The sequence below is a fragment of the Hevea brasiliensis genome, chromosome 12 (assembly GCF_030052815.1).
Source record: "Hevea brasiliensis isolate MT/VB/25A 57/8 chromosome 12, ASM3005281v1, whole genome shotgun sequence".
In the NCBI taxonomy this organism is placed as follows: domain Eukaryota; kingdom Viridiplantae; phylum Streptophyta; class Magnoliopsida; order Malpighiales; family Euphorbiaceae; genus Hevea; species Hevea brasiliensis.
Window position 1 is genome coordinate 25,675,583 of NC_079504.1, and position 12,839 is coordinate 25,688,421.

Here is a 12,839-nt window from a genome sequence, read left to right on the forward strand (position 1 = left end):
TTATCTTCTTATTAATCATATTGTCATCATCAGATATGCAAAGCACGAATTTGATCTTCAAGGTTTTAGCTCTACTGCTCATGAAATTGAATTGTTAAACTGAATGATGATTTTGTTTGAGTGATATGACTAACTGATTACTGAAAAGAAGCATTCAGTATCAGTTCAAAACGTCTAATGAATTTTTCTGCATCTCTACTGCTTTTGCTCTCTCCATTTTCTTAGCATGGTTCCAAAAATAAATGGCTTCAAAGCATGTTCTTAGCTAGATGTAGACATTGGTTCTTGCTAACATTTTTATGTGCCGGTAAGCATGATGTCAAAGATGTCAACACTAAAACAGTGTTGCTGCATATAACTAAGGGTTTTAAATTCTGTTCAGTTATTATATAGATAAAAGACAAAGGGTTAAAAGTGGAAAATATAATTGAGTTTAATTAGTATAATATTAAATAAATATTAGATATACTCAACTCAATCAAGTTTTTATTCCAAAAATATGGAGTCAGCTATATTAATTCTCTTTCTCTAAGCTAAATGGATTTTGGTTAAATTCTTGAAAATGTGTAATACTTCTAGGTCATATTGTATTATTCTCCTTTAAGTCAGTTTAGGTTTACCATTTCTTTTCTTTTTATCCTCTAACCTAATGTGCTCTACTTGTCTAACTGGAGCCTCCATATGTTTAAGCTTCACGTGACTAAACCACCTTAATCTCTCTTCTCTTAACTTATCTTCAATCAGCATCACACCTACCTTTTTTCTAATACTCACATTACGGACTTTATCTAGTCTAGTATGGCTGCTCATTCACCTTAACATTCTTATCTCTGCAACTCTTATCTTAGACACATACGACTCATTCAGTGTCCAACACTCACTATCATACAATGTGATCGGTCGTATAGTTGTATGGTAAAATTTTCCTTTCAACTTATTGGGAATCTTGCGATCACATAAAACTCTCGTGGCACGTCTCCATTTCAACCAGCCAGCTTTAATCCTATGACTAACATCCTCCTCGCATCCCCCATCTACTTGAAAGATTGAGCCGAGATATTTAAAGTGATTACTTTAGAGCAGTACCACTCCATCCAAACTAACTCTTTCCCTATCACTTGCAATGTATGTGTTCTGTCTTCTTTCTACTTAACTTAAAGCCCTTTAACTCTAGAGTACTTTTTCAAAGTTCTATCTTTCTATTGACTGTTTCTCGCGTCTAATCTATCAGAACTATATCATCCGCAAACATCATGCACCAAGGGATACTCTCTTGTATATGTTTTGTCAATTCATCTAAAACTGATGAGAATCAAGCTATATCCACGCCAAAGGATTTCATCCAAGATCCAATTACTAGAGCTAGAGCTAAATCACTTCAGAATTTAATTTGTGAAATCATAAGGAGCAAGGATTATAAGCTGGAATGGCATGAAGAAAAATATAAAGGATTAAATTTGGTGAAAATTATACTTGGAAGTGACCAGGTGTCATGTGGAGCATTAGATTACATGGAATAACCTGTGGACATGCATGCACCAGATCCAATCCATGTACATGTATCTGCTGGCACCTTTTTCAAGGAATATTCCTTGCTGTTATAATCACCTCTTTTTTGGACTTAAATGCCCTTACTTGCTGCTGTATTAAATTTACTTTTTGTAAGGAGTTTTTTATCTTTTGATAGATTAATTTTGTTTGGACTTAAAGCTCCTTACAGCTGTTACTAAAGTAGGGATATTTTTGTCTTTAGCTTTGAAGCCAAGAGGCTATAAATACAAGTGTAATGAGAGAGTGGAGGACACACTTTGAATATTAATGAAAGATTGTTTCTGCTCCTTTAATGAGTAAATTGGCTATTGCCTTTGTTCTTGTGAAGCTCATTAACTTGCTGAGATTTCTATCTTGCAAGGTTTAATGTGCATAATATTCTTGGTTTATTCATTCTCCATATGAATTAGGTCAAGAATCCAATTTCTGATATTTTCTTTGAATTACACAACAATCTGATTGTGCTAGTTCAAAGAATCAAATTCATACATCTTGATTTGGTGCTTTTCATATTGTTCATTTAATTCTTGAATGTGGATTTTCAAGTTACCAATTGCTTGAAGGTTCACATCAGTTTTGGTATCAGAGCAAAGGGACGTCCAAACAAAGTAGATTCTCTATTTGCTTCTTATTCTTTGTGTTTGTTACCTTCTTCATAGTTGTTGTTTGGCTCTTGGGGTTTAGTTTGACCTGTTTGTTTAAAAATTTGTTTTGTTAAGTTTGTCTTAGGGTTTTGGGTTAATCAAGCCAAAGCCATTATTCTAGCTATCCATCTTGCTTCCTTCATTTTGATATCAAGCATGAGAGATTATTTGGGTCATTGAGTTCGACTTACCAATTTGGCTTGAAACTGTACCAACATTATTTGGGTGTGTTTAAGACGTTGGGTGTAAATTTTGGGGGTTGTTTGATATTGTTTGCCTACTAAACCAAAATTTTGCGGCAGACCCGATTAAATCAAGTTCACATAGCAAATAGACCCAAATATTTCTGAAAATTTACAGGGTGTTTATACCCCATTTCAGTAGTTCCCAAATTAAATTTCAGCTTAAAATTCGTCCGTTTGTGTGGGGAACCAAAATTTTGCGACAAAATCGATTAAAATAAGTTCACATAGTAAATATACCCAGAAATTTCTGAAAATTTTTCGGGTCTTTATACCCCATATCAGTAGTTCCCAAATTAAATTTCGGCTTAAAATTCATCCGTTTGTATGGGGAACCAAAATTTTGTGGCAGACACGATCAAATTAAGTTCACATAGCAAATCAGCCCGGAAATTCCTGAAAATTTACAGGTTGTTTTTGCCACATTTGAGCTATTCTCAAATTAAATCTCAGCTCAAAATTTAACCGTTTGTGTGGGGAACAAAATTTTGTGGCAGACAAGATTAAATTTGGTTTACATAGTAAACCTGTCAAGAAAAGCCTGAAATTCTAGCAGCAATTACTCAGTACTGGATTGCATTTGCCTTCTCAATTTCAGATCAAAATACACTCGTTTGCTTGGTGATCCTAAATTTATGCAATTCTTAGTGTATTGTGTGAACTGCTGGTAATTGTAATAAGTTGGTGGCAAACTTGGATATTTAAGCTTGATATCTCTTCTTTAGGTTGTCTCTTTTCCAACTTACTATTCTTTTATTTTGGTGTCTTCTTTCTTGATTCCTTATTGCATTACATTTCCATACTTGAGCTTTTCTTTTCTTGATTTCTTGACTCACATTATTGCTTTTTTACTCGTTTTGATCCGTCACGTTCAAGAATTTTATTGTGTGTTAAACTTTTGTGAGTACAGTCTTGGTTTGAGTTACTTGAGTTTGATAAGAACTTGTGGACATAACCAAGAGAGGTAAAAGGCACAGAGTGGTGAGTTCATAAGAGGGGAAAAGCCTTGTTGAGTTATGTAACAACCGAAAAAAAAAAATGAGGAGATTTGACTTTGGCGTGTGACAGTGGAATTCCACTGTCACTGCCAAAGTTTAAAAAAAAAAAAAAAAAAAAATTTAATTTCAAAAACGGGAGGAGGAAACCCCCCCCCCCCCCATTTCTCTTCTTTTCCTCTCCTTCCCTCTCTTCTTCTTCTTTCTTTCTCCGGCGACCGGCCGGCGACGTCCCAAGCAGTTCCCCACTCGGCCGGCGACCCTCCGACGACGGCCAGACCACCAGAAAATGGCGGCAAGAGAGGGAGAAGAGAGAGAAAACGCGCGCACAGTGGGCAGCGACTTTCCGGCGCGATTTCGGCTTCATCCGACGTCCGATCGAGGCGATTCCGGTGGCGTTGGAAAGCTTGTTCCGAGAGCTTTCTTTTGATACCAATTTTGAAGCAAATGGAGGTCGGATGAGTGAAATATAGAGGAGAGAAGTTTCAGGTTTTTCAAGCTTTTTCGTCAGATCTACGACGATCCGACCGTTGGATCGACTATCCGAGACCACATTTGGACTGAGGAAGAGGAGAGGAACATGGTGGTATGATCAGATCCGGCAAATGTCGCCGGCGGCCGGCCACCGTGCGCGGTGGTTCCGGCGGTGGCTCCGGTGGGCTATGGAGATAATTCAACTTCCAGAGGCTTCCTCGTAAATTTTTGAAATTTTTGAGACACAGATAAATTTCGGGTAAGACTATTTACATTATTTCGCTGTCTGTGGAGCATAAATACAGTGTTTCTTAAACAAGAAAAATTGGAGAAAAATTCTAAGAAAAATATATGATGAAAGTAAAATTATTTGGAGATATTCTATGGTGTTAGTTGAATTTTTGAGTGATTGTAAAATATTTTTGAGAAATATGGATGGATTTTAGTTAGATTTTTAGCATATGGGCATATAAGATTATTTGAAATTAAGATGTTTAAATTTTATATGATTGGTTGAAGCTTGAGGATGGAGGTTTAAATATGTGAATATTAAATTGGGTTGAATTAAGGATATGTTAGTTGTTGAAAACTTAGGAAATTGAGTAAAATTCTTGAATAAAATATTCATGGGTGATTAGAAAATTACAATTTATTTTGCAATAGTCTTACAATATTATTAAGGACCGCGGGACAAAATTTTAGAATTTTTAGAACTTGTTTGAGTGGATTTTTGAAAAATGTCAATTATAGGGACTAAAACGTAATTTTTAAGATTTTGAGTATTGTCTGATTTGGAGGGCCCAGGAGGGGCCATGTGATATTGATGAGATGTGATTGTGGAAATTGAGAATTTAGAAGTGTTATTTGAGCCTTCTTGCAGGTTGGGTAGGTCTCAGGTATAGGGAAAATTCTGCCGGATTTTCGGCATGAATTAGGCTGTCTATTGCCTCTTTAGAGTTTTGTCTTAACTTAGTACTAATAAATTTATAATTTAATTATTAGGTGATCGAGGTCAGCTATTTTCCTGCATCCAGCAGCCACAATAGTCATCGGTGTACTGTGAGTAAAATATTAATTTTAATTGTAATTTCAATATTATTATATGTTCAAGCATGCTCATGCATCACTTATATGCATATATCTATGTAGATAAACTTTAGGCACGATTTATGTTGCATTCATAACTGTGAAAGTGCCATGTATGTTGTTGTGGTAATTTGGAGCAGTGTGCGTGCGTTGGCGTGCGTGTGATGTGGTGTGGACTATAGATAGGACGGGTAGTCACGGCTTGAGTTCTTCACTGGGACCCGATCCTTCGGGGGGTAGTCACGGCTTGAGTTCTTCGCTGGGACCCCCGATTTGGTTTATTAAGCGAAAGTCCGGCTTGAGTTCTTCGCTGGCACCAGGTTGGATTTAAGAGAGCTGTATAGGGGATCAGCTCCCATATATTATGATTGATATTACAGGGTGTGTGAGTGCTCCAAATTACCTTTTTGATGTTATGATGTGAAAATGTTGTTGATGTTGTATTTCACTCTACAGGGTGCATTAGTTTTAGATAGTTATAGAGATTATGGTTAAAATTGATATTTTACTCTCTGAGTCGAACGCTCACTCCTGTTCAATATTTTTCCAGGCCACAGGAGGAGTTATTTTACAGAGCAACCTGTTTTCTTCCTCGCAGGTTTAACGTCGATTATTTAATTGTATTATTATTCTCTAAATTTGTAATTTAGGACTCCGCATGTGCTAGTAGTAGCATTAAGCCTGTCAGGGACTTTATGAATTCAAGTTTTTGAATTAATAAATGAAAAGAAAAATTATATGAGTTTTAAATGGTTATAAATGAGGTAATAGGGTTGAGCTGGGCTCCCCTAATTTTTATTTCTGATAATTTCTGGGCTAAGTTAGCCCGAAATATAATTTTAACAGTTTAATTTAAATTATTTTATGTGCATATTGGGCCTAAATTGTGGGCATGGTTATGGATTTGAGGAATAGTTAGGCTTACTATGGGCCTCGGGGGCTTTAAGCTGGGCCAGGTCCTAGTGCCGATCCGGCCCATAGGTTGGGTCGTGACAAAGTTGGTATCAGAGCTTAGGCTCTAGATTCATGGGAAATAATATAATTGGGAGTGTAAAAGGAGTCTTGTTAGGATGTTACATGTGGAGTATAGGATTCTGTTTCGTTTTTTTTCTGTAATTCTTTGTTTCTATATTATGCGTTATACATTGGGAAATATAAAAGTACCTCAGTTAGTGTCTTGATTTTCATGGAGTACATAGAAATATGAAATAGATTTAGCAAACTTATTGAGGTCTGCCATGGAAACACGTATTCCAATAAATACTATATTTTTGTCAGTATGGGTTTAAATGGTGTGCCCATTTCGTGCAAGGCACGAGTACATAAAGGTGAGTTTTAAAAGTACAGTTACCCTAGATAAGGATGAGGATACCACTGCTGGCAGTCGTCAATGGATGATCCAGTCAGAATAAGATTATGATAATAGAAGATTCAAGAGAGATAAGAAATTAGGAGACCTAGTCTGTCAGGACATATCGTAGTAACTATACAATGTTCTCGATGTCTGCTCTGTAAGCTGCAGATTACAGTACCGACATGAGATTATTGTGTAGAGCTGCGTGCATCCCCGTGGTGCTCCATAATGAGAGTGTTTGCGGATGGCTTCTGTTTTGGTACAGTTATGCCAGAATAGAGTTTTATATCTGCAGAGGAGTTGGGAACTCCTGGTTAGGAGTCTAGAGTTAGAATATTGAAAGGTTATAGTTGGGAGATAACTTGAGTCAGTGACTCAGTTACCCTAGCATGAGCTAGAGTTACAATAAGAATTGCCATCAGACCAGAGGTTTCGGATTAGTTGCAAAGTAAAGGTGACACCTATAGAGTGAGATTATCTAGTATTCAGTATGGAATTTTGGATGGTTTTTGCAGTATGACAAATATTTTGCTTAGAGCTTAGTGAGAATAGTATACCTTGTGTGTATTAGTATGGAATAAAGTACAACCCTACTACCTAGAGAAAGTCGAAATTATGAATTGATGATTTACAGAGCTATGATATGATAAAAGAGACATTAATTTGACATGGTTTTGGGCAAGGTGGTAAATGTAGTACCTTTGTTGCAGCAAGTTAGGGTATAGTCCTATCTTTTCAGAAGGGATCGAAAGTTATTACTAATAATGGTGACCAACAAAATAGTGCCCCAGATGGGACTGTAGAGTGTGGTAGAGAGTAGTAGGCTCGGGTATCCTGCAGAGGATACAAGTTCCATTACAGGAATCATATATAATCAGATCACGATGGATGTAAATCCTTTGAATTGGATGACGGGTTTGGGTGCCCGGAATTTTAAGTTTTGGCTAATTGAGTAAACATGGAAAATAATAATAATAATAAAATAAATAATAATAATAACAAATAAATAAAATTACTGCAGAATCAGTTCTCGAGGTAGTAAGGGTATTATGTAAGCTAAAGGACAAGAATAGAAATCATACGATAAAGGTATGACTGCAATTTCCTGAGTTCCTTTCTAACTTCATATTGTTCAAAACAATAATATAATCTAATTATAATAGTGTTAAGAGAAATAAATTAACGAAGATAAATTATAGAAGGCCAATGGATAGATAAAGTACATAATGAAAGTTTGGACAATTGATTGCAGATGCAATATAATCTAAATACCAGTGAAAGTACTAGCTAGAGTGGTCAAAGGACCAAATCTGAGTAGCACAGATATGTGATAACGTGGTAGAGACTCTGAAAGATATAGTTAGCAAGTACAGCTGTCATGTTAGGAAGAAGAATGGAACCAGGGATAGAATAGTTAAGTTCTATTTTGGGTAAGACAAAAGAAATAAATGAAAGGACAATCTGAAGGGCGCATAATAGAAGGAACAAAGTTAAGATATAGGGTAAGCTAATTGTTATTATTGGCAAGGTGAATGACAAGGATAGAGAACCCAAAATGGGACCATATTAGTGAGAATAGTGATGGAGATGTGGAATCTAGTAATGTGATACTCATAGCATGATGTAGTTGAGGTAGTGCCAGGGGCTAAAATATAGAACTTGGAGTTACATGATTGGATCATATTTTATCTATTCCCTATTCCTAAGGTGAAGTGAATAGCAATGGGACAAGATTCTTTGAACTTGTTAACAGTATCAAGAAGATTAGGCGAGGAATACAATAATAATGAACAAAAGCTAGAAGTGTGTGAGGGTATTGCGGACTATCTAATTAGGCAGAGACAAAGAAGTTATTAAGTAGTAAGTTGAATAAAAGTCAATCTAAGAGATCAAATAGGTATGATGAGAGGAAAATAATGATAGATAATGACACATAGGCTTTAGGTTAGACCTTTGAGATAGTGAGAAGATAGTTAGAGGTTCGTTATGAATGTTAGTCAAACATTTTTAATGTGACCAACAGAATCACTTTGCAGTGAAGCAATAACGACAGGACAACAGTAGGGGTAGAATGAGAAGTGACAAGTATAGGTGGTTATAAATCACTAGAAAGTTCAAGGATCAAATTAATGACCATAGATAAGGGTGGAATTAGTATTGGAAGAATTTATTAGTGAGAGAATTCTTTCAGGAATCAACAAAAGTTAAGGGCACAATATAAATGATGATAGATATGAATCATAGGTCGAGTATAAGTAAAGTTAATAAATTATAAAATATTATATCAGGAAGGACAATGGTACGGTAAAGGGTTCATGCAGATGATGCATTATGGGTAGAGCACAATTGTGCTAGGAGATGATGAAATTTGAAGAGAAAGACTAAGAAACATAGGTTAAACATTATTATATGGACAATCGAGCGTAGTTGAATATAAGAGTATTTTTCTTTTTTTTCAAGTTTTGTTTGTGCTTTTGGTTCTAGAAGGTTATATAAGGAACAGAGACTGAGTCAAGGAGACCTAGTTATTTGAGAGTTTGGTAGGCACCAATTCATACATAATTTCCTGATATGAGAATGACAGTAAGTACATACCTAGTGTTAAGTATGAAAGGACGATCAGAATAGTGACAGGAGTCAAATGGAGTTAGCTACCAAGGCTTGCAACCGTTTTGAATTATGAGCTAGAGGAAGTACTATTTATGGATGAATTTCAATAGATGAAATTGTTACTAATGGGAAAAGTTGAGGTTGAAATTTGGAAAGTTATAGGCAGTATATGTGATTATATTAAGGAGAATGAACACATAAAGTATTTTGTTTAGAATTAAGGCATGGCACACATGTCCCACAGCAGTTTTAGTTTAGATGGAACTCATAGTTTCAAGGGCTCCTATCCATCCAGGATGAGCAATTTCCTACTGAGGCTGGTGGGGAATGATAATGTTCTGATAGTTAAGTTGGAAAAAGGGGATACAAAAAAAAAAGAATTTTCTATGGTTAATTATAAGTGTTACAAAAGGCGAAGAATGTGCTGGTAAGGAGTAAAGTGTAAGGTTAGAATTCCCAAAGTAATAGAACTAGTAATCAAGATAAGACTCAGAAATAAGATGAAAGTTAAAGTTGATGATGGGATGAACATCCTTGAAGGAAAAAGGTGTAAGGGTGAAATAGGATTAAGATTAGGGAATAAGTGCAGCAGGTCGAAAAGATATCAATAGCAGAAATAGGAAAAGGAAATGGATAAGATCCAAAGAACAGGAAGGAAGCTCGGTGAAGCTAGTTATAATAATGAGGATAAGAAGGAATAGGTATGCTAGGAATACACCAAGAGATGTTTAAAACAAGTTATTATGAGGTGATAGATTAAAGGAGTAGTAGAGCCTCGATCTAAGTGCCAATGTGTCAGAAGTAGGCCACATACTAAGAAGTTTTAGGAAGAAGTCCAGATATTCTCATTCCAAAGGAGGAGTGAGAATTGATAAAGTCGCATGGATTGAGTTGTCAGGGAATATAAACACTTTGTTACTTAGAAGGAGAGACCTGGTTCACTTTCCAATGTTGATAAATGATACACTTGGCCCTTGGAGGAGACTCTACCTGACTAGTTACATAAGATGGATAGAGGTTGGTTTAAGTATCTTAGTAATGAAAAAAAAAAAAAAGAGATTAAAAATTTGAAGTATGATGGGAGTGAGAAGATTTATAGGTATTGACCACTGAGGTCATAAGAAGAGTGAAGATCTCGAACAAGATGCCTAGATTAGGTGCTACAGGAAAGCTACTCATAGGATACTATGGAATAAGGAACATAAGTTATGTCATTGGGGAAACAGAGATTATTAAAACAAAGGAATGATGACTAAAGTCACCAAGAGACATGTTGATAAAAGTGAGGTAAGCGCCAAAGTTAATTAAAGTTATCAGATATCAAGTCAAGAGTAATAGGGTTATAATGAATACCTGAGGTGTCAGAAGAATGGTCAGTGAATAGCCAAGAGATAAGAGATGACAAATAGGACACTATAGTAGAATCAGAGAGCGGTAAATGTTATATATAATATACGAAGAGTTTGAAGAATAAATGTTTTATCAATTTCTGCATAACTGGAGGAGTAATGATTGTGCTTGTTCTAATAATCTTCTTTTCCTTATCTCTTGTTTATTCGAAAATTCGAGGACGAATTTTTCTTAAGGGGGGAAGAATGTAACAACCGAAAAAAAAAAAAAATATGAGGAGATTTGACTTTGGCGTGTGACAGTGGAATTCCACTGTCACTACCAAAGTTTAAAAAAAAAAAAAAAAAAATTTAATTTCAAAAACGGGAGGAGGAAACCCCCCCCCCCCCATTTCTCTTCTTTCCCTCTCCTTCCCTCTCTTCTTCTTCTTTCTTTCTCCGGCGACCGGCCGGCGACGTCCCAAGCAGTTCCCCACTCGGCCAGCGACCCTCCGACGACGGCCAGACCACCAGAAAATGGCGGCAAGAGAGGGAGAAGAGAGAAAACGCGCGCACAGTGGGCAGCAGCTTTCCGGCGCGATTCCGGCTTCATCCGACGTCCGATCGAGGTGATTCCGGTGGCGTTGGAAAGCTTGTTCCCAGAGCTTTCTTTTGATACCAAATTTGAAGCAAATGGAGGTCGGATGAGTGAGATATGGAGGAGAGAAGTTTCGGGTTTTTCAAGCTTTTTCATCAGATCTACGACGATCCGACCGTTGGATCGACGATCCGAGACCACATATGGACTGAGGAAGAGGAGAGGAACATGGTGGTATGATCAGATCCGGCAAATGTCGCTGGCGACCGGCGGCCGGCCACCGTGCGCGGTGGTTCCGGCGGTGGCTCCGGTGGGCTATGGAGATAATTCAACTTCCAGAGGCTTCCTCGTAAATTTTTGGAATTTTGGAGACACAGATAAACTTCGGGTAAGACTATTTACATTATTTCGTTGTCTGTGGAGCATAAATACAGTGTTTCTTAAACAGGAAAAATTGGAGAAAAATTCTAAGAAAAATATATGATGAAAGTAAAATTATTTGGAGATATTCTATGGTGTTAGTTGAATTTTTGAGTGATTGTAGAATATTTTTGAGAAATATGGATGGATTTTAGTTAGATTTTTAGCATATGGGCATATAAGATTATTTGAAATTAAGATGTTTAAATTTTATATGATTGGTTGAAGCTTGAGGATAGAGGTTTAAATATGTGAATATTAAATTGGGTTGAATTAAGGATATGTTAGTTGTTGAAAACTTAGGAAATTGAGTAAAATTCTTGAATAAAATATTCATGGGTGATTAGAAAATTACAATTCATTTTGCAATAGCCTTATAATATTATTAAGGACCGCGGGACAAAATTTTAGAATTTTTAGAGCTTGTTTGAGTGGATTTTTGAAAAATGTCAATTATAGGGACTAAAACGTAATTTTTAAGATTTTGAGTATTGTCTGATTTGGAGGGCCCAGGAGGGGCCATGTGATATTGATGAGATGTGATTGTAGAAATTGAAAATTTAGAAGTGTTATTTGAGCCTTCTTGCAGGTTGGGTAGGTCCCAGGTATAGGGAAAATTCTGCCGGATTTTCGGCATGAATTAGGCTGTCTATTGCCTCTTTAGAGTTTTGTCTTAACTTAGTACTAATAAATTTATAATTTAATTATTAGGTGATCAAGGTCAGCTATTTTCCTGCATCCAGTAGCCACAATAGTCATCGGTGTACTGTGAGTAAAATATTAATTTTAATTGTAATTTCAATATTATTATATGTTCAAGCATACCCATGTATCACTTATATGCATATATCTATGTAGATAAACTTTAGGCACGATTTATGTTGCATTCATAACTGTGAAAGTGCCATGTATGTTGTTGTGGTAATTTGGAGCAGTGTGCGTGCGTTGGCGTGCGTGTGATGTGGTGTGGACTATGGATAGGACGGGTAGTCACGGCTTGAGTTCTTCGCTGGGACTTGATCCTTCGGGGGGTAGTCACGGCTTGAGTTCTTCGCTGGGACCCCCGATTTGGTTTATTAAGCGAAAGTCCGGCTTGAGTTCTTCGCTGGCACCAGGTTGGATTTAAGAGAGCTGTATAGGGGATCAGCTCCCATATATTATGATTGATATTACAGGGTGTGTGAGTGCTCCAAATTACCTTTTTGATGTTATGATGTGAAAATGTTGTTGATGTTGCATTTCACTCTACAGGGTGCATTAGTTTTAGATAGTTATAGAGATTATGGTTAAAATTGATATTTTACTCTCTGAGTCGAACGCTCACTCCTGTTCAATATTTTTCCAGGCCACAGGAGGAGTTATTTTACAGAGCAACCTGTTTTCTTCCTCGCAGGTTTAACGTCGATTATTTAATTGTATTATTATTCTCTAAATTTGTAATTTAGGACTCCGCATGTGCTAGTAGTAGCATTAAGCCTGTCAGGGACTGTATGAATTCAAGTTTTTGAATTAATAAATGAAAAGAAAAATTATATGA

At 36.4% G+C, this 12,839-nt stretch overlaps 1 protein-coding gene across 1 annotated transcript; it reads left to right on the forward strand.

Annotated features, from left to right (window-relative positions):
* The first annotated feature begins 10,800 nt into the window (after positions 1 to 10,800).
* On the forward strand, positions 10,801 to 12,839 carry LOC131171380 (uncharacterized). The gene is made up of 3 exons (XM_058131350.1): positions 10,801 to 11,270; positions 12,014 to 12,070; positions 12,648 to 12,839. The coding sequence occupies exons 1-3, from the start codon at positions 10,989 to 10,991 to the stop codon at positions 12,699 to 12,701; spliced, it is 393 nt and encodes a 130-aa protein (XP_057987333.1). The 5' UTR covers positions 10,801 to 10,988; the 3' UTR covers positions 12,702 to 12,839.